This window comes from Pristiophorus japonicus, chromosome 6 (genome assembly GCF_044704955.1).
Source record: "Pristiophorus japonicus isolate sPriJap1 chromosome 6, sPriJap1.hap1, whole genome shotgun sequence".
In the NCBI taxonomy this organism is placed as follows: domain Eukaryota; kingdom Metazoa; phylum Chordata; class Chondrichthyes; family Pristiophoridae; genus Pristiophorus; species Pristiophorus japonicus.
The window spans coordinates 89,233,302-89,255,247 of NC_091982.1; the positions used below are offsets into that span (position 1 = coordinate 89,233,302).

Genomic DNA, 21,946 nt, shown 5'->3' on the forward strand with positions numbered 1-21,946 from the left:
CAGCAGTACCTTAATACAAGAATCTTTACGGTCTTTCATCATACTTTTCATTGGCTGGTGTGCAACAGCCACCACACGTTAAAAAAATCCACGCACAGGCATCTTCCACCATTTAACATTTAGTTCGGACCTGGAATATTATGTCCTTCATTGAAACACCTGTGAACTCATCCCTTTTTGACGTGGAAGCAAGTCATCCTCGTTTCGAGGGACCGCCAATGATGATGATGATTGTTTATATCTTTTTTTCAATCTTCAGCACAGCCAGGTGTCACGTAGTAGTGCTTTCTTTATGACATCCCACACAATACAGATGAGGTGGCTAAACAGCCAGTAATTGAGCATATTGCAAAGTCAATGACAGCTGGCACTTGTGGTGTGCATTGGTCTTTCTGGGGCTTTTCAAAATGATTTCCAAATGTAACTAACTGCTGTGTACTGGACCACTATGGAGTTTTCTCAGCTTGGCACCACTTGATCAGCATCCAGGACCAGCCAGATTTCGTTTTTTGTAAATATAGACTGGTGCTGAACATGAATGTACACGCACAATTTATTGTGCCTGTTTGCTCTCTAACAGGGAAATGAAATTCTACTTGCATTGAGATCCAAGTGAACTATTTGTACCCACTCTTGAGAAATCAGGTTTATGATTTGGATACAAAAATGTTCTCATATTGGCCAGTCACTCTTTAACTGTCATGAATGGAACTAACAACTGAAGGAATTTCTTATAACTGTGGTTTTACCGTTATTTTTGGCTACCAATCTTGAAATTCTTGTCACTGCATATTAAGACTCATTCTCTTTCCTACTATAAGCAGCATTCTAAAAATGAAAGACATATGAAAAGTAGCCTGCTTTGGAATATATTTCTATAGAAAGGGGGAACTTATGTTGCACATGTGTTTGGGTAAAGTAGCTTTTGCTTTTGTAGCACAGGCATTGTATCAGGTGAAACCAGCCAGATTACTGCAGAAACATAGAAAATAGGAGCAGTAGTAGGCCATTCGGCCCTTCAAGTCTGCATCGCCATTCAATATGATCCTCTATCTCAACACTATATTCCCACTTTTCCCCATATCACTTGATGTATTTTTTGTCTGGAAATCTATCTCCCTCTTAAATATATTCAGTGACTTGGCCTTCACAGCCTTCTGTGGTAGAGAACTCCACAGGTTCACCACCCTCTGAGTAAAAAACTTCTCCTCATCTCGGTCCTAAATTTCCTACCCCGTATCCTAGACTGTGACCCCCTTATTCTAGACTTCCCAGCCAAGGGGTACATCCTCCCCGCATCCAGTCTATCCAACCCGGTCAGAATTTTATACGTTTCAATGAGATCCCCTCTCATTCTTCGAAACTCTAGTGAATACAGGCCTAGTCGACCCAATCTCTCCTCATACGACAGTCCTGCCATCCCAGGCATCAGTTTGCTGAACTTTCGCTGCACTCCCTTTCTTACGTAAGGAGACCAAAACTGCACACAATACTCCAGGTGCAGTCTCACCAAGGCTCTGTATAACTGTAGTAAGGCATCCTTGCTCCTGTACTCAAATCCTCTTGCAATGAAGGCCAACATACCATTTGCCTTCCTAACTTCTTGCTGCACATGCATGTTTGCTTTCAATGTCAGGTGTACAAGGTCACCCAGGTCCTTCTGTACATCGACACTTCCCAAATCATCACTATTTAAATAATACTTTGTCCTGAGGTGTTTCCTACCAAAGTGGATAACTTCACATTTATCCACGTTATACTGCATCTGCCATGTGTTTGCCCACTCACACAACCTATCTAAATTGCCTTGCAGCATCTTTGCATCCTCCTTAGAACTCACAATCCCACCTAGTTTTGTGTCGTTAGCAAATTTGAAAATATTACATTTGGTTCCCTCATCCAAATCATTTATATATATATATATATATATATATATTGTGAATGACTGGGGCCCAAGCACTGATCCCTGTGGTACCCCGCTAGTCACTGCCCACCACCCTGGAAATGACCTGTTTATTCCTACTCTCTGTTTCCTGTCAGTTAACCAATTTTCAATCCATGCCAGTACATTAACCCCAATCCTATGTGCTTTAATTTTGCACACTAACCTCTTATGTGGGACTTTATCAAAGGCCTTCTGAAAATCCAAATACACTACATCTACTGGTTCTCCCTTATCTATTCTATCAGTTACATCCTCAAAAAACTCCAGTAGGTTTGTCAAACATGATTTTACTTACATAAATCCATGTTGACTTTGTCTAATCCTGTTGATATTATCACATCCTTTATAATGGACTCTAGCATTTTTCCTACTAGTGATGTTCGACTAACAAGTCTGTAGTTCTCTGTTTTCTTTCTCCCTCCTTTTTTAAATAGTTGGATTACATTTGCCATCCTCCAATCTGCAGGAACTGTTCCATAATCTACAGAATTTTGGAAGATGCCAACCAATGCATCTACTGTTTCCATGGCTACCCCTTTTAGTACTCTGGGATGCAGATCATCAGGCCCTGGGGATTTATTGGCCTTCAGTCCCATTCGTTTCTCCAGCACTATTTTCTTACTAATAATCATTTCCTTTAATTCCTCTTGCTCACTAGACCCTTGGTTCCTTAATATTTCTGGGACATTATTTGTGTCCTCTTCCGTGAAGACAGAACTGAAGTATTTACTTAATTGTTCTGCCATTTCCTTATTCCCCATTATAAATTCTCCCGTTTCTATCTGGAAAGGACCTACATTTGTCTTCACTAATCTTTTTTCTTTTTACGTACTTGTAGAAGCTTTCGTCGTCATTTTTTATGTTCCTTGCAAGTTTACTTTCATACTCTATTTTTCCCCTCTTAATCAATCTCTTGATCCTTTTTTGTTGAATTCTAAACGGCTCCCAATCCTCAGGCTTGCTATTTTTTCTGGCAACTTTGTATAACTCCTCTTTGAATCTAATACTATCGTTAATTTACTTTGTTAGACATGGTTGGGCAACTATTCCTTTTGTGTTTTTACGCCAGAAAGGAATGTATAGCAGGAATTGTAATTTGATTAACTGTACTTCCTTCACGGAGAAAGAGATTCGAGTCTGATGAGTGACCGTGACATAGAATTCAAGAATAGTTCTGTTTGAAGGCTAGAGCCAATACAATTTTCCGTTTCCACTAATGTAGGCTCCATGGCTTTGATTTTCCCAATTAAGCTATCAACATTATGTGTGGAATATGGCTGGTTGAGGTTAATGTTTATAGATTAATACCGTGATTCCTTTCTGAGATATTTCAGCATTTTCTCCTGTTAATTCAGTGTGATTAATTTAGAGTAATTACTGCAGTGTGACTTTTGCACAACCTGTTGGTAGGGGGGGGAGTGTCCAATGGGCAAAATTGCCTTTTTCATCCCTTACTTTCCTGCATTCTTATATGATTTCTGTCCAAAATGGACAGTTGTTTAGACTGTTGAGTATGAAGTGCTAATTGCAGATTAATAAATATGTTTCTTTTATATAACTTTCCAATAAAGACATTTTCATGCTAGAAAAATAAAGAACTTCACAGGACAATAGTACATTCCTCAATTTACATTAAATAAGGTAGTAATTTATAATTGTTATACTTGTTTTACTTGATAATGGTGTAGAGGTGCAAATAGACTTCAAAAGGTCAACAAACTGATCTAACCACCCTTACATCAGTTGAGAAGCATCATATTCTGAATTTTTAATACAATTCAACCATAATGTAACACGTAAGGATGACGTCTTATTTGGCCGATGCAAAATGCACAGAATGATATGAGTTGTCTTCTGATCCTGCTAAACATTGACAGAGTCAAATTTATCCTTATGGTTTGATAGTGGTAGAATTTGCATTTCCACAACCTGATCCAATAATGCAAACATAATTTTTTTTTAACATATACGGTATTAGATTTTTATTACAAGGTTCTAAGCTCTGTGTCTTGTCCTCTGTAATCATTCAATGGAATAATATGAAAGCTCACTGTCCAGTTCTGAATCAGAAGCATGTGGCTTTAAGCCCCACTCAAGAGAACATTTAATGTAGGCTGACACTCTAGTGCAGTACTGAGGACATGCTGCGCTGTCGGAGATGTCGTCTTTCAAACCAGACGCTAAACCGGGGTCCCGTCTGATCTCAAGTTGACATAAAAGATCCCATGGGAATATTCAAAGAACAGCAGTGGGGTTCTCCCAGTGTTCTGGACAATAATTATCGCTCAACCTGTATCTCCAAAACTGATTATCTGGTCATTTATCTCATTGCTATTTTGGGACTTTGCTGCATGCAATTTGGTTGCTGTACTTGCATCCATGACAACAGTGACGACACTTCAAAAAATACTTAATTGACTTAAGTGAAGTGATTTGGGACACCTTGGGAACATGAAGGCACCATATAAATGCAACTACTTTTGGTAGTGTGTTCTTCTTTCTTCAATTGCAGTACAGATGCTGATGAAACATTGTCAAGTATTATAAAATTCACCTTAAAAGTAGTGCTGAAAATGTGAAACAAAAACAGACAGTGCTGGAAGCACACAGCAGTTCAGTCAGTATCTGTGTAGAGGGCAGACAGATTAATGCTTTGGGGACAGTCCCATTCCTCATTATTGTAACACAGGAGGTGGATGGGCATCTTAATACAATCAGAAAAAGGAGAGAACATATATGTGCAGGAAAAACGAGAAAGGAATGATGAGTGGAATGATGTAGCAGATCATCTCAGTCAAGTACTGGGCAGGAGGAGTATTAGGTCATTGCAGAAATAAATGGGTGTGTAAATAGGTAAAGAAGTGGAAATCTGGGAGATGTGAGGGTTTGAGTGAGCGAGGAAATCTGGATGAAGAATGAGATTGAAACAGGTACATTTGCACTTCATTTCTTTTATATTTGCGTCTAAACGGCTGGGTTTTAGACATCTTTAACATGCTCCTTAATTTTCTATTCTAAGCTTTCTTAAGACCAATCTTTCTTGGGTTTGCTCTTGAAGGCAGGCTCCTCCTTGCCCGCGACGTCAGGGAGCCGGAGTGAGCCAATGGTTTGGGGCTGGCGGAGACCCGCCTGGCGGCGGTGAGGATTGGTTGGTGCAGCGGCCGGTGGGCGGGCGGAGAGCGGCTCACGAGTGGCTGCGGCAGGCGTCGCTCAGGCCGGTGCGGTGCTATCAAGTTGCGGCGGAGCCGGAGCCGGGAGACGAGACGGGCTGGAGAGCAGGAGTGGAGTTGGTGCAGCTCCAACTCGGGGAGAGGGAGCGCTGAGGAACCAAAGCGAGCGAGAGCCTGCCGCCAACTTCACCCGGAGCATGTTTCAGCACTCTGCGGGACCCGCCGCCCATTGCCGTTGAAATCACAGTGTCTGCAAAAAAAAGCCAAAAGGTGAAGGGGGGGGAGAATAAAACAACAAAAAAAGATCATTTTTGTTCATTTAACAAGTGTGCATTGCCATGTCCAGCATTGCACATATACCGCTGTTGCATTTGCAGCTCGATCCGCTCGGCACATCTCGACCCGCTGTTAAAAGTATTGGAAATATTGGTGTCCGGTGTAAAATTTGCAGGGCTGCAAATGTGGGTTTTGTCTGTGTGAATGTGTTGCTTTTGGTTGCGGTGCGTGGCACTTGTAGTTATTGCAGATTCCAGGCTGCGGTCTTGCACTTGTCATGTCTGTAATTACAAAGAGCTTTTAATGAGTTATTTATCTTGTGTTTTTCCCCTCTCTCTCCCCCTCCCTCTCCCCTCCTCCTCCCTCCTTCAACCCAACTGTTCCAGAAGTTGCCGGCCTTTCGGGGGGTGAAGGAGGCGCGAGTTGTGGCTGCAGGGTTTGGCCATGGAGTTGTCAGCTGGCGTCTACCTGCTGCTCTTGGTGCTGCTGGCTGGCCAGCCCGCCCCGGGGCTGGGGCAGGAGAAGGACTACACGGTGCGGGAGGAGCTGCCCGAGAACGTCCTGATCGCCAACTTGGTGCGGGACCTCAACCTGACCGAGCTGCGGCTGCCGCTCACCTTCAAGCTGGTCTACAAGACGGGGGACTCGCCCTTGCTGCGGGTGGAGGACAGCACCGGCGAGCTCTTCACCACCGCCCACCGGATCGACCGCGAGAAACTCTGTGCCAACGTCTACAGCGAGAGCCGCTGCTTCTACGAGGTGGAGGTGGCGGTGCTGCCCAACGAGGTCTTCCGGCTGGTCAAGATGAGGTTCCTGATCGAGGACATCAACGACAACGCTCCGCTCTTCCCTTCCACCGTCATCAACATCTCCATCCCCGAGAGCACCGCCGTCAATTCGCGCTACTCCATCCCCTCCGCCGTCGATCCCGACGTGGGCATAAACGGCATCCAGCACTATGAGCTGCTCAAGGGGCAGAATGTCTTCGGGCTGGACATCATCGAGACCCCCGAGGGCGACAAGTGGCCCCAGCTGATCGTCCAGCAGAACCTGGACAGGGAGCAGAAGGACACCTATGTGATGAAAATCAAAGTGGAGGATGGTGGGGTGCCTCCGAGGTCCAGCACTGCTATCCTGCAGATCACCGTGACGGATGTCAATGACAACCGTCCTGTTTTTAAAGAGAGTGAAATTGATGTCCATATCCCAGAGAACGCTCCCGTGGGCACCTCGGTCATCCAGCTCCACGCCACCGATGCGGATCTGGGCTCCAATGCCATCATCCGCTTCTCCTTCAGCAACCAGGTGTCCGCTTTGGCCAGAAGGCTCTTCGCCATCGACAGCGCCAGCGGCCTGATCACTGTCAGGCAGCCGCTAGACCGAGAGGAGTTCCCTGTTCATAAGCTAACCGTCTTGGCCAGCGATGGCAGCTCGACCCCGTCCAGAGCGGTGATCACCATTAACATCACCGACGTCAACGACAACGTGCCCACCATCGACACCAGGTACATTATTAACCCTGTCAACGGTACGGTCTTGCTGTCGGAAAACGCGCCGCTCAATACTAAAATCGCGCTGATCACGGTCACAGACCAAGATGCGGATTTAAACGGGAAAGTCACCTGTTTCACCGACCACGATGTCCCATTTCGTTTGAAGCCTGTCTTTGATAGCCAATTCTTATTAGAAACTGCAGCCTTACTGGACTATGAGAGCACAAAAGCATATACTATTAAGATAGTGGCTTCTGATGCGGGAAAACCACCGTTAAATCAATCAGCCACTGTGGTGATTAAATTGAAGGACGAGAATGATAACGCTCCTGTTTTTAATCAGCCCGTAATTGGGCTGTCAATCCCTGAAAATAACACCCCTGGTACACAGTTAACAAAAATCAGTGCCACTGATGCGGACAGTGGGAAAAATGCAGAGATCACTTACCTTCTGGGTCCCAATGCCCCATCCATCTTCAGTGTAGATCGGAGAACTGGCATTCTGTCGGCTATGAGGAGATTAGATCGAGAAAAGCAAGACCGCTATGTCTTTACGGTACTGGCCAGGGATGGAGGCAGGCCTTCTATTCAGAGCAATGCTACTGTGATTGTGACTGTGTTGGATCAAAATGACAACAGTCCTTCCTTTACGCACAGTGAGTACAATTTCTACGTGCCTGAAAACCTACCCATGTATGGGACGGTTGGACTTATCACAGTTACAGATGCAGATGCAGGAGGTAATGCAGCTATAAGCCTTTCCATTTTGAATGATAAAGGCTACTTTATAATTGACCCCACCAGTGGGGTCATCAAGCCCAATATAACATTTGACAGGGAGCAGCAAAGTTCTTACACTTTTCAAGTCAAGGCTGTGGATGGAGGTAGGCCTCAACGGTCTTCAGTGGCCAGGGTGACCATAAATGTTGTTGATGTAAATGATAACAGTCCAGTATTTGTATATCCTCCATCTAACTTTTCGTATGAACTGGTATCTACTGCTGCTAACCCCGGCTCAGTAGTGGGCAAAGTTTTTGCGATAGACAATGATACAGGGATGAATGCAGAACTTCGCTACAGTATAGTCAGTGGGAATGCCAGAGGACTGTTTGCCATCGATCCAATGACTGGCAATATTACTTTGCAAGAAAAAGTGACTACAACAGACCACGGTTTATACAGGCTAGTGGTGAAGGTCATTGATTTGGGACAACCTGAATCCTTGCATGCCATGGCACTTGTACATTTGTTTGTGAATGAAACCATCAACAATTTCACGTATGTCCAAGACCTGGTACGGAAGAGCATGGAGACACCTTTGGATAAGAATGTTGGAGACAGTCAGATGACCCCACAGACCAATGATTATATTAAGATTGTTATTGCCATCATAGCTGGGACTATGACTGTCATTCTTGTCATTTTTGTAACTGCTTTGGTACGCTGCCGCCACACGCCAAGACATAAAGCTGTGCAGAAGGGGAAACAGAGTGGGGAATGGGTTTCCCCTAATCAGGAAAACAGACAGATTAAGAAAAAGAAACGGAAGAAGAAGAGGTCTCCAAAGAACCTTCTTCTAAATTTTGTTACAATTGAGGAGTCCAAACCAGATGACCCTGCCCACGAGCACATCAATGGTACCTTGGATCTTCCGGTGGAATTGGAGGATCAGACTATGGGGAAGTACAACTGGGGCACAACGCCTACCACTTTTAAACCCGATAGCCCGGATCTAGGAAAACATTATAAGTCCGCCTCCCCGCAGCCTTCCTTTCAAATCAAGCCAGAGACTCCAGTGCCAGTGAAGAAACACCATGTCATCCAAGAGTTACCGCTGGATAACACATTTGTTGTGGGCTGCGACTCCCTGTCCAAGTGTTCTTCGAGCAGTTCTGACCCCTACAGCGTTTCAGAGTGCAGTTGTCAGGGAGGCTTCAAGACTGCAGGGCCAATCCACACCAGACAGGTAATGCAGAGATTCTAACTGGCCCTCACACAGAGATCTTGTCTTGAAGATTAAAAGCCTGAATGGTCATGCATGGCTGAGGCATTGAAATGTAAACAGCTTGTGATTCATCAATGTTGGAGAGAGAAATTAGAATGAAGTGGCATTTAGCTGGTGGTGATTGCTGAGTAGTTGTTTCAACAATATGGTCTCTAGGTGGCACTGTAGTACTTCCTGGGTGTACAGAAAGCTGCAGCAGTTGTGAAGAGAAGGGCACTGCAAGTATACTGTGGAGTAGCGAGCACAGGAATCCTGAGATGCGTAGTGCAGGTGCAATGTGAGGCTGTACAAAATCGATCTTTTGGTTTCTGTTCAGAGACGTTGGCACCAGCAGTAAGGAAGGGAGGAACAGACCACACATTACACAGCAAACAGTATCCCATTATACCGAAGAACAAAGACAGTAATATATAAAAAAAACTTGTAATAAAACTGCTGTGACTCGACCATTGCCTTTCTGTTAAATAAACATGCTTTTGTAAGGAATGTTCTGTAATTTCTAATTCGGAGATCTCTGGGAAGGAGGGGAAAGAAGTGCTTCTCAATTCTGCTTAGTAGAATAAGTAAATGGAAATTCTCAAATGCTCAAACCTTGGAATGACAGAATTGCAACAGCATGATTATTCAAGTTTTGATACTTCTATTATGACTTCTCTATCACAGTGCATGCTGGAGCCTGGCTGCTGAAATTAATTGTCTATTTTTAAAATGTTGAACATGCACGTTGAATTACTTGGGCAGCAGGCATATTATGTACCTTCTATGTCTTTAAAAAAAATTGACATTCAGTTTACAGAGTCAGGTCTCTGGATCACAACTGAAAAATACATTCTTATTTTGCTCGTGCCATCCCTTAATGCTGTGAAGAACGTATTTGTGAAAAATAGGAGACTGAGGGTGAATACAAATTTTGTAGCAAAATGGGGGTGGGGCAGGCAAGCTTAAAAATGCAAGAGAAAATGGATGTGCCCCAAAAAGTGTTAAGTACAGGGGGTGGAAAGAGCAAGGGTGCTTTCAAAAGCGTGTTGATTGACAGATGTGTTAGGGGGAGGATGTACTTGCAAACCGTAACGGCGACAAAAGTGCTCAATGATATGCAAAAAGATTCAAATGAAACAAGTGGCAGAACAGTGTGTACTATTGAACATTTGTAATGTTTGTTGTTTAATGTGGCTCTCTGAATCTCCGTTATTCTTTACTATGTTGCGTTCCTTTGAGACCAGTTTAACTCTGGTAGGCAAACGGAACTGTAGCTGGAGCCAACAGCTACCGGCTTTGCGACTCAATTATTCAACTGCTTGGAGGACAATCGCATGTACTATGTCTCAAGTATTTTCCCTGTGAGTAGCTTTGGTTTTTGTCCAGCACTTAGGTCAATATTTGTTTCCAATCACAAAAAAAACCCTCGCTTGCTGTCCAATTTGCAGAGAAGGCCCGGTAAGATAGGTTTAGTTCACTGAGCAACTCCAGCTCTGATTTGCAGAAGAATTTAGCTCCAGGAATTATATTTTACAGATTTAAAGCCTATTCATTATCAATATGTTTGTCTCCTGGTGCTAATAAACATTTCATTTGGATCAAAGATTGGTTCTGTGCCTCTATTCTATTCATGTGAATTTTAAACTGCACTCATTCCCTTCCCCCTACCCACTCTCAGTTTGCAAAGTTGTTTGGACTGCAAACCTTCTATTTATTAAACCACTAGGAGTCAGTAGTTCTACCTTCTTGAAAGATTAGATCATGGTTTTCCTGAGGATTGGCTGAACAGCAAACAAGGCTGTAACCTGATTTCACCAGAGACCGTGCAATTAAACTGGTGCAGGCAGGTAGCCTGCTACTCCTCAGCTGTGCAGTATGCCCATTAAAACTTCATGGTTGTCCAAACCTATAGTGCATACCAAAATATTTTCACAAAATGCCTTTTTTGTAATATAGGTTAAACTTTCCACATTTGAGAGGAAATATTCTGTTGGTATTGATTTTTGGTGGTGGGATATTTTATTCTGGCTTTCTTTAAATTAATGCCCTATCTTGGTATTTGTGGTAATGTACAGACATGGGCGCACTTTAATATAAAGAATCGTGTATATATTCAATTTATTTTATGAAAATGCTGTAATTTTACCTTTCCAAAAATATGTTTGTTTGAATCCCTTAACAGTTATTGAAATATGCCTCTGACTGACTTAACACAGCGAGGAAGAGGCTAGTCTGTAATTAAGGATAGAAGGTATGATTTAACAATGATAGTCGTGTGGCCCTTCTAATCCTTGGTAACTATGGTCGTGTCATTGTTGATGGTACTTTATAAGATCCATTTGCTGCTGTTGGCCAGTTTGAAGAACCAACATGATCTGTTCATTTTATTTATTTATGTCTTATTGTTACAATATTTACACAATTAATACTGAACATCCATTGCATCTCAAGTAAACTGTGTGTTTCTTTTGATTCATCACAACAGATTGAAAGATAAGTGAGAGCAGTAGAGACTTGTCTTACGATTCTTAATAATCCCATGGTTAAGTCCTGAATGTCATTTGCAGGCTCCATGGATTACTTCTTTCTATGGTATTCTGCATAGATCTATAGTACTACAGATGCTTTATCTGAAACAGTAAATCAAATAAGCACAAAGCATGCAATAAATCAAATAGAGCAGAAAAGTGTATAGATTCCACAAGAAATGCTCTTTCAGAGCTGGCAAAACATCATTTGCTCAAGTCATTTTTCTTGTTTTTGTTCACAGAAATGTTACGGTTTTATAATATTACACAATAAGTACAATCTGTCTCATTTTAAGTACCGATGTTTGTTTAGGTAGTGTTAGTGAAACAGAATGACTGATTTCCATTTTGTGCAACTCCTATTGCCATTCAAGTGGCCAAAAGGGGGGAAACCCAATCTTGTTGTTAAATCTAAGTATACGAGGCAGTGCTTGTTTGTTTTGAAAGAAGCTGTTCCGTATGGGCTAATGTTCGTTCTTGATGTGCAACATGGTGTTATGACATTGAATAGGTTGTAGTGGAACTTCATTATTACAAACTCAACTGTTTTTTTTTTAATTCCCACCAATGCTCTGTTGGTAACTTCTACCAACCGGAAGATCCCGGGTTTGACCTGCAGTCTCTGCTGCTGAATCGCAGTCGCTGATCTCTGGGTGTTATGTGTTCTGGAGGAGGGATTATGCTGAGGATGTTGCAATTGATCTCATTGCTTTTGGACTGAGAACTTGAACAATTGGTTTGGTTTGATTGGTATTCAGTGACTCCTATGAGAAAGTGTGCATGTGTACACTTCAGTCGAAGGCAGTCAGGCTTGGCTGTGATGGCCTCTGCTGTTGAATATCTTGTAGCCATACTGGCCACTTTAGCAAGGTGCTCATGGACAACAATTGTGTGTGGAACCCATTTCTTGGCATGATTCAATCTTTACCAGTATATATAATTTTTTTTTTAATTAGCATTTATTTAACCTTGGCCATGGTGGAAGATCCATTTATTATCGGTGTTGACACTGGCCACAATGAGGCATAGCCAAAGAATCACTTGGCTGATCCCTGTGAGTTTGTAATAATGTCTGACTGCACACTTACAATGGTCTGTGAAATGTGCAACATTTATTTTGCACATCTGTGTATGTTGATTTTATTATTCCTGCAATTTCAAGTAAGCAACTTGCAGTTGTACTTATCAGTGAATTTAACTATTGCTTTTTATTAAGTGCAATGCAGTGTAAAACAGCTCCATCTCAATTTTAGTGGTAGACAAATCATTTCTTCCATTTAAATTAAAATTCATTTTGATATTTATACATTTTCTGTATTTTTGGTATGGCCTGTGTACTTCATTTTGTATATTTTACACGCGTTTAATGTCTTTTGTGCAAAACTCATTTCTTCATTAAACTTTTTTTGCATTACACTAACACATGAGCAGAATTTTTGATGTTTCGAGTCTAAGGTTTGTGATGAGAGTGTTCTGTTCTAGTTCTTCGTTAAATCAGCTCATTTTCTACTCTTGCCATGCCAATTTTCTCTCTTCCTCTATGAAGGTAATGATTCCTTTGTTGGGAGTAGAATTCCATGAGCATCAGTTAACTTCTGACACTTTGTTGAAATGACCAATGTGCAAACCTTGACCGTGAGCAACAGACAGCTATTCAACTGTAGTCCCGTCTTCACCCGATGCCCATACAGATGCACTCTCACCAGGGGTCGCTGCATGGCACTGTGGGGCAGGGGCCTGGGATGTTTTTGTCCTGCATTACCGGGGGCCAATCATGGCATCAACTGAGATTAACTAACTAACGCAGGATTGAAGCTGGGATTCTTCCTGGGAATTGAATACTGGATAAACTCACTGAGCCATTAGCAGAGCTCTTTTTGTCTTTAATAGACACATAGGAAGAATCCAGCAATTCACAAACATTGCAAATGAGGGGGAAAAATATTCACCCATTATTTTTCCATGTGCGCAGGAGTAATTCATACTGGCTGTTTCCCACATTCTCACTGACATATGCTCTTCACTACTTTGGCCACAAGGTCTATGTTAGTGGAGAATCCTGGATAAGAGGCTATCATTCCATGTGTAGAGGCAAGATGGCAGGTCTCCATCCTATTCTCATTCAAAAGTGACATACATGGGGTGACTGGATATCGATCAGGAACCGTGGACGATTTTTCTCCTCCCTAGCTCGGGGAAATATATGCCAATTGTACAACTATCTGTCTCAGCACAGAGCAGTGATTCAACCTGGGCTTATTCTTGGTCTGTGTGGCACAGTACCATTCTGGGCAGACCACTTATTAAGGGGGTTTCTGTCCAATTTCTAACCCAGCAGAACAACTCTAAAGATGCTTTTCTACTAAACAAATGTAACTGACTACAGACGTGCAGCTCGTAAGCAAGCCCAAGTTTCAGGAACCAGCAGCACCATACGGGTTCATGATTCTGCCATCCAGCTTAAGGAGCTGGTTTGAATTATGTAAATGTGAGAGCTGTTAGCACACAATTGCTCACTGTCAGTCATTCTCTGGAGCCCAGTGCACCTGCAGACACTGGCTGCCCAGTCGGAGAGTGACCCTGTAAGTGCAAATATAAAAGTGGCTTTTGCTTGGGTAATGCAACTTAGCATATTTAGATTATGCAAAAGAGATGGTTTTACACCATCACATGTGCATTCCCCTTTCCTTTACATTATGGGGACAACCAGATCTAAATTTTACATTAGAGATCAGAATTAAGTTGAAATAGAGGGAAAGTGAAATGCCAGCCTTCACTTTTGCAGGATGACCACATTTCAATCCATATGTCAGTTTGATAGTGTTTCACAAGAATAATCTACATTTTGCAGTGAGAATGGTTGTTACTGATCACTTCAATCAGAACAATTTGTTCCACCAGTACTGCCCTCCAATCAGGCATTATTTTCTCCTGGTGACTTTGTGAACTTGGGCAGAATATTTAAGATGAGCTGATAGTTTCTGAGAACTGCAATTAAAGTTGTGACTATTTCCTGTTTGTCTTCCCTAGAGTTATACTCCACAAATAAGCTGTAAATATGCAGCTTTTCAAAAACCACTTTTTTTTTTCTCCTCATAGCCAGCTGCTGTTTTCTGCGACGGTTTATTTTTTCCAAGACTGGTGACAGACAATTTGTTTTGAGATACTGAAGATGTTCCTTGGTTGAATGAATTAACTGGCATCATTTGAACATTCCTCCATTAAAACAATGACAGCACTTCAGAAGTAATTTATTGGTCATGAAGCGCTTTCAGACATCCTGAAGAAGCAATAAGGTGCTATATCGATGTAAGTCTTTTCCTGTCACTTGACTCAATAATTGCTGGGGGTTGAAAATAAAATAGGGAGTGGGGTTAGATTACTGATTTAATTTTACTTAATTTCAAAAATTACATCGCGATTCCCGTATGTAGGATATCAGTACAGCGTACTATTGTTTGATCCAGATTGTTGGCCTTTACGTGGATGAGTTGTAATGCCTGATTATGTTTGTAATTCTGAAAGCTGTTTTAAATTTGTTTGCACGCTCCATGGTGAAGGTCTCTTTGTTACTGTGCAGTGATCAGGGAGAGAGCCCACACTAGTCGAGTAGTCAACACCCATGGAGAAAGGTGAGGAGTAACATTAATAATCAATAGCAGTGTAATAAATTGCAGCGCCAGATTGGAGGCAGTTAGTCAAGTCCACCTAAAATTATAAAATTCTGTTGTCTGTGCCTGTTCCTGAATACCGCACTTAAGGGTTTTTTTTTCAATGACTGCAGCATATAATCTTTTTTTATATTTCCAGTATAACAGCAAGGCAAAAATGAACAATATAGGACCAAAAGTTGGCAATAAAGGGAGATTAATGCACCCTTTATTCACCATTTATATAGCACTTTTCACAACCTCGAAGTCTAAAAGCGTTTCACAGCTTAATATCCTTTTGCAGTGTAATCACTGTTGTAATGTAGGAAAAGCGGCAGCCAATTTGCGCACAGCAATTTCCTACTGACAGTAATGAAATAAATAGCTGCCAGATCATCTGTTTTTAGTGATGTTGGTTGAGGGATAAATGTTGGCCAGTACACCAGGGAGCACACCCTTACTCTTCTTGTAAAAAAAAATCCCACAGCACCATTAGATCAGCTGGGGCCGTGGTTTAACCTCTCATCTGAAAAACAGCATCTCCGACAGTGCAGCACTCAGTACAAAACAGTATGTAATAATGAGCAGGATTTGGTGAAGTAGGATATTTTCTACAGATACTACATCACGTGTGATTTTTTTTTTTTTTTTGCACTAGTACCACCGGCGGCAATCCATATTCCTGTTAAGCTGGGCGGCCGCACAACAGTCTGGAGGTCCCGCGCAGGCCGTTCACTAGCTTGTGCATGTGTGAATGGGCCGCTCAGCCACTTAAAGGGGCTGGGCAAATACAGGGAACACTGGCGACAACCCAAAGTATTCTTGCCAGATTTACTAAGACCGACTTCCAGAAAAAATGGTTGCAAAATGGTCTTTCCGGCTGCCAGCCTTCATGAATCCGGCACGTTTACTCGGATTGCCAACTATAGCACAATACTCCTGCATTGGGAGCCCACCAAGCGCAATATAAAAGCAGCTATAAAGAGGGAGGCTGAAAAGCACAGCCCATAGCAGAATGTAAGTAGGCATTCATTTAAAGATTTAGTGATGTAAAATCTACCCTGTGGATTGAGTTATACCCATCTAATAATGAATATTCAGCATGTAGTTCCACAAATTTAGGCAATACTGGAATAAAATCTGTTTTTTGCTAATTTCCTTACCTCCTGGCTCGTGTAGGGGGCATAGATCCTGGGAGACTAGTCATCCCCAGCATCATATCCAAGTTGCCTCCTGTGAGCGTAGACTGGGTAGGCAGGATATTAACCATGGGGTGCATGGCAGATTAACCTAATCCTATTTTAACTAATTTAATCCATGTATTTACCAGCAGGATCACTGTATAGGGAACAGGAGCAGGAATGCTGGTAGAATATCCCCTTTCAAGCCTGGCAGTTAATTGTAGTCCCCCTCCTGCCAACTCGGCTGAGATCCACAAACTGTACTCCAGCCCAAAATTGAACCTATATCCTTCCGGCGAGAAGAAATTCTCTAGTTGCTACAAAAGCAATTCTTCCCCCATGGCATAGTATGGCTTAGTCACACATTGCCTTTATTAACTTGGCAATTGAGGGGACATATGCTTATAGCAGTTGTTGGATTTGGAGTGCCTTGCGTGAAATGAGGTTGGGCAGCTTGCTACTAGGCTACTTCCCTTAAAAATCTCAACATTTTACAATCCCATTCTGAGACACAAACCCTAACCTGGAAGTTATTATTACAGTAGATGAAGGCTTTACACATTTGTATGACATTCCTCATCATCCATTTTAATGCAGATGGTCAGCTTTGTTAAGTTGGATAGCACTCCCATTAAAATAGTGGGCAGTGGGATGACTAACGAATGCATTGCATGTTTGCACGCTTACGATACCCAGCAGTAATTTGTAGACTTGTGACTTTGAGACGTGCGCGCAATTTAGGCTAATGCTCGAAACGAGAAAACTGACAAGCTGGATACGATTTTGCTGGGGGCAATGTGTAAAACTAGTCTTGTTAATTCCCTTTATATGAATCTGGCAATGGAATGAACTGCAGCACAAACTTGGCAGCCTAAAGCCTGGAAATTGCAGGTGCCAATCTCAAACCAGCATGAAAATATGCTGCTCCAGGGGTGGGTTTCATGGCAGCATGGATTTAGACGCACTGCATGATAGCCCCTGAGTTCATTGCCAGGCTATTTTTCTTTTCTTTTTAAAGATGTGCGATGACGTTTGTCTCTTCAGAGTGGGCCGCATGTGCTGCAATGCTTCCTAACGTGCAGTACAATGTAAAACAGGCAATTAGACTACAATGTCCAGTTCACAGTGAAGCTTGCATCCCGGCCTTTGATCCACTGCAAGCTGGTTGTGCTTCATGCTGTAAGTTTTGCATGGAATCCATTAATTCAGTAATATTCTGTGAATGTCTGTGGCCTTCAAAATCAAGTGATTAGTTTGGAATTGAGTGCTCATGTACAGTTTACATTTTTTGTATTATCAGTTATAACCATCAGCCACTTGCTAAGTAACACTATTCTTCCTGTCAATTCATGTCAGAAATATAAATCTGTACTTTTATAGGTACCGTAGGCTCCCTGTCCTATCATCTTTTTACTGGACTCGGGTGAAGCATGAAGACCAGAAACACTGACCATCAGAATACATGCTACCCTGAGAGTTACTTTTTAATTGTTTAACAGAAATGGGACAAACAGGTGAGATTGCAGCTTTAAACCAAATCGAGCCTTGCTCTGGTCTCAATTATGCAGGTCAGAATATCGGTGTCATAGACACGGTTACTGTCTGACAATTCATATAGTGCAAAGCTCAAATGGATTTTGATGCTCAATTGAGTAATATAGTTAATTTGTGAGTTTTTAGCTTTTAACCAAGAAAGGACAACCGTGAAAATGGACAGACAGCCCATAGGTGTTTATGTGCAGTAATAAGTGACCTTCACTATTAACTCATTTAATACTACATTGGCTGTTCTTTGAAGCCATTTGTAAAATGACAAAGTAGAATCATCTTCTATGTAAAACCATAGAATACTTACTAATTTAGAAATCTTGTCCACAAAATGTAAAATGTCAAAAAAATACATTGAATATTCTTTGATTGCATTCCCCAGATGTAAATGTTGGAATCAATTATTAAAGATGAAATAGCAGCGCATTTGGAAAGCAATGACAGGATCAGTCCAAGTCAGCATGGATTTATGAAAGGAAAAACATGCTTGACAGATCTTCTGGAATTTTTTGAAAATGTAACTAGTAGAGTGGACAGGGGTGAACGAGTGGATGTGGTGTATTTGGACTTCCAAAAGGCTTTTGACAAGGTCCCACACAAGAGATTAGTGTGCAAAATTAAAACACATGATATTGGGGGTAATGTACTGACGTGGATAGAGAACTGGTTGGCAGATAGGAAGCAGAGAGTCAGGATAAATGGGTCATTTTCAGAATGACAGGCAGTGACTAGTGGGGTGCCGCAGGGCTCAGTGCTGGGACCCCTGCTATTTACAATATCCATTAAAATGATTTGGATGAAGGAATTGAGTGTAATATCTCCAAATTTGCAAATGACACTAAGCTGGGTGGCGGTGTGAGCTGTGAGGAGGATGCTAAGAGGCTGCTGGGTGAGTAGGCAAATGCATGGCAGATGCAGTATAATGTGGATAAATGTGAGGTTATCCACTTTGGGGGCAAAAACACGAAGGCAGAATATTATCTGAATGGCGGCAGATTAGGAAAAGGGAAAGTCCAACGAGACCTGGGTGTCATGGTACATCAGTCATTGAAAGTTGGCATGCAGGTACAGCAGGTGGTGAAGAAGGCAAATGGCATGTTGGCCTTCATAGTTAGGGGATTTGAGTATAGGAGCAGGGAGGTCTTGCTGCAGCTGTACAGGGCCTTGCTGAGGCCTCACCTGGAATATTGTGTTCAGTTTTGGTCTCCTAATCTGAGGAAGGACGTTCTTGCTATTGAGAGAGTGCAGCGAAGGTTCACTAGACTGATTCCTGGGATGGCAGGACTGACATCTGAGGAGAAACTGGATCGATTAGACCTGTATTCACTGGAGTTTAGAAGGATGAGAGGGGGTCTCTCAAAAACACACAATTCTGACGGGACTGGACAGGTTCGATGCAGGAAGAATGTTCCCAATTTGGGGAAGTCCAGAACCAGAGGACACAGTCGAAGGATAAGGGGTAAGCCATTTAGGACTGAGATGAGGAGAAGCTTCTTCACTCTAAGTTGTTAACCTGTGGAATTCCCTACCAGAGAGTGTTATTGAATATATCCAATGAACTGGCATCAAGACGGTGTTAGATATGACCCTTACGGCTAAAGGTATCAAGGGGTATGGAGAGAAAGCAGGAAAGGGGTACTGAGGTGAATGATCAACCATGATCTTCTTGAATGGTGTGCAGGCTCGAATGGCCTACTCCTGCACCTATTTTCTATGTTTGTATGAATAGTTGAGATATAAAAATCGGAAGGTCCCCAGTTCCAGTGCCAGTGTATGCAGAGCTATTCTGATCCGATGTGGCAGCAGGGCAGCTACAATTGGCCCCAATGTCCCTGAGCTAGAGAGAGACAAATTGACCAGGATTGCCATTCCTGCTGTTGTTCAATGTCCTCCATTGAAAGTATGTGTAAGGGGATATTGACGGAGGACAGGATCCATCTCAGATGAGTTGTTCCTATGAACATTGTCTATGCCACTTGGCTGACTGGTGCCTCTGAAGCCATATCCCAGCAATTGGAATTATGATGTTGGGGTGTAGTTCCATGGGTGCTGACAGACCTCCAGTACTTCCCAAGTGACCATTCTTCATGTGCAAGTTTGGATGGTGAGGCCACTCAACTATGGAGATGTATCAGCCAAACCTGATCCTGTACTTGTCCAAAGTCTACACATGCACATTTCTGTTGGATATCATTGCATAAGAATTTAGGAACATGAAGCCCAGTTGATTTGTTTTCCCTCCTCTCGGGAAGCTGGATACGAATTGTAGCTTTTCCCATTGTTGTCCCAGCTGAGATCAGCTAACTCAACATATATCAGGATTGACTGGGGAACTTCATAGATTCATGTGGCTCAATATTGAGGACTAGAATACAATGGGGTAGAAGTTATGCTACAGCTATACAAAGCCCTGGTTAGCCCACACCTGGAGTACTGTGAGCAGTTCTGGGCACTAAACTTTAGGAAGGATATACTGGCCTTGGAGGGAGTGCAGCGTAGATTTACCAGAATGATACCCGGACTCCAAGGGTTAAATTACGAGGGGAGTTTATACCCTGGAATTTAGAAGAGTAAAGGGTGATTTGATCCACATTTTCAAGATATTAAAGGGAACTGATATGGTAGATAAAGAGAAACTACTTATGTTGGTTGGGAAGTCTAGTTCAAGGGGGCATAGTCTAAATATTAGAGCCAGGCCTTTCAGGAGTGAAGTTAGGAAACACTTCTATGCGCAAAGGGTGGTAGAAGTTTGGAACTCTCTTCCACAAACAGCAATTAATATTGGGTCAATTGTTAATTTTAAAGCTGAGATTGATTGATTTTTTTTGTTAACCAAAGGTATTAAGGAATATGGGGCAAAAGCAGGTATATGGAGTTGAGTCACAGATCAGCCATGATCTCATTGAATGGCAAAACAGACTTGAGCTAAATGGCCTACTTCTGTTTCTGATATATCCTATGATAAATTTAAACACTACTTAAAAAAAATTGCATTAATAAAAATGAAATTGCTGAGTTTTACTATTTTTATGGTGCTCTCAATGGAAATTTGCTTAATGTTCTTCATGTTGAGGAGTAATCTTAGTTAAAGAAAGAACTTGAACTTGTAGAGTGTCTTTCATGACCTTGGGATGTCCCAAAACACTTTACAGCCAATAAAGTACTTTTGAACTGTAGTCACTCTTGTATTGTAAGAAATCTTAGTTGTATCAGCAATGGGTAAGCATTAGGCTGATTAGATATTTCACCAAATTGTAATAAGGCATAGACATTTAAAATAATATTGTCATGCAATTAAATGTCAAAGTTTTGTACAGTAGATTAGAATTGTATATAGAGCTTCTTTGTATTATACTCAGGTATGCTATGGTACTTGAATTTTGCTGAATGTGTTTGTCATTATTAAGGTTGAAAAATAGCAATGCTGGGGAATAAACCACTTTTATATGGCCAGTGTCCCCATCAAAGTGAGGCAGCTTAGATATAAGGGGGTTAAATTTCCCTGGGGGTTCTCCCAATCATCTACTGTAACTTTGGCAGCAGATCCACGGAAACCCCAGAGAAATGCTACTGATTGGCAGAATTTAGAATACACCATTTACGGTACATTCCAGGGACCCTTAAGGAAAGAGCCTTGTGGTATTTACCAACACACAACAATGGATTAGGTTGTAGAATTGTGGGATCATTTCATTACTGATGAAGAGGTCAATGCTGCTGAACAGAGATTTTGAGTATAAAGGTAATCTACTCACCAAAAATAACATTTTTATATTTGATATATGGATAAATATCATTCAATTTTCATGGCATTTGGATATGAAATTAAGTACCTTTATTCAATTTAATTTTTTATCAGACTTGGCGCTTTGGCTTCGTCAGATAATGATTTCACACACTTTAATACCTTTAAGTTTGAAGTGAAATCTGCAGCCACTAATATACCAGGCGTATATTGACAGATCCCTCTTTAACATAGATGTTCAGTCTGTCTCTTGCTATCCCATGGCTTTTGTAACCCCTTCAAAGACTGCTTTTCAGAGAAAAATTACTCTTGGAAAGAGAGATTACTATCTGCTAGTGTATAGAGAAACTGTCTGCTAGTGTATAGAGACAGTACTGTCTATTGGGGTAGAGAGAGAGACTACTGTCTATCGGGGTAGAGAGAGAG

The 21,946-nt window shown here is 41.9% G+C and overlaps 1 protein-coding gene across 12 annotated transcripts in view; it reads left to right on the top strand.

The window, feature by feature from the left end:
* Nucleotides 1-21,946, top strand: part of LOC139265737 (protocadherin-11 X-linked-like) — a 578,096-nt gene that overhangs the window by 37,739 nt on the left and 518,411 nt on the right. For 8 of the 12 annotated variants that reach the window (XR_011593612.1, XR_011593614.1, XR_011593613.1 and 5 more), the window contains exons 1-2: nt 5,187-5,385; nt 5,778-8,850. The exons of 1 other annotated variant lie outside the window; for it this stretch is intronic. Coding sequence is in view for 4 of the 11 variants with exons in the window: in XM_070883063.1 (XP_070739164.1) it covers nt 5,836-8,850 (3,015 nt within the window). In the remaining 7 variants the exon portion in view is untranslated. Of the gene's footprint in view, nt 1-5,186; nt 5,386-5,777; nt 8,851-17,607; nt 17,742-21,946 lie in introns of those variants that run through there. 3 more of the 12 variants (XM_070883060.1, XM_070883061.1, XR_011593619.1) reach the window with 2 other exon arrangements.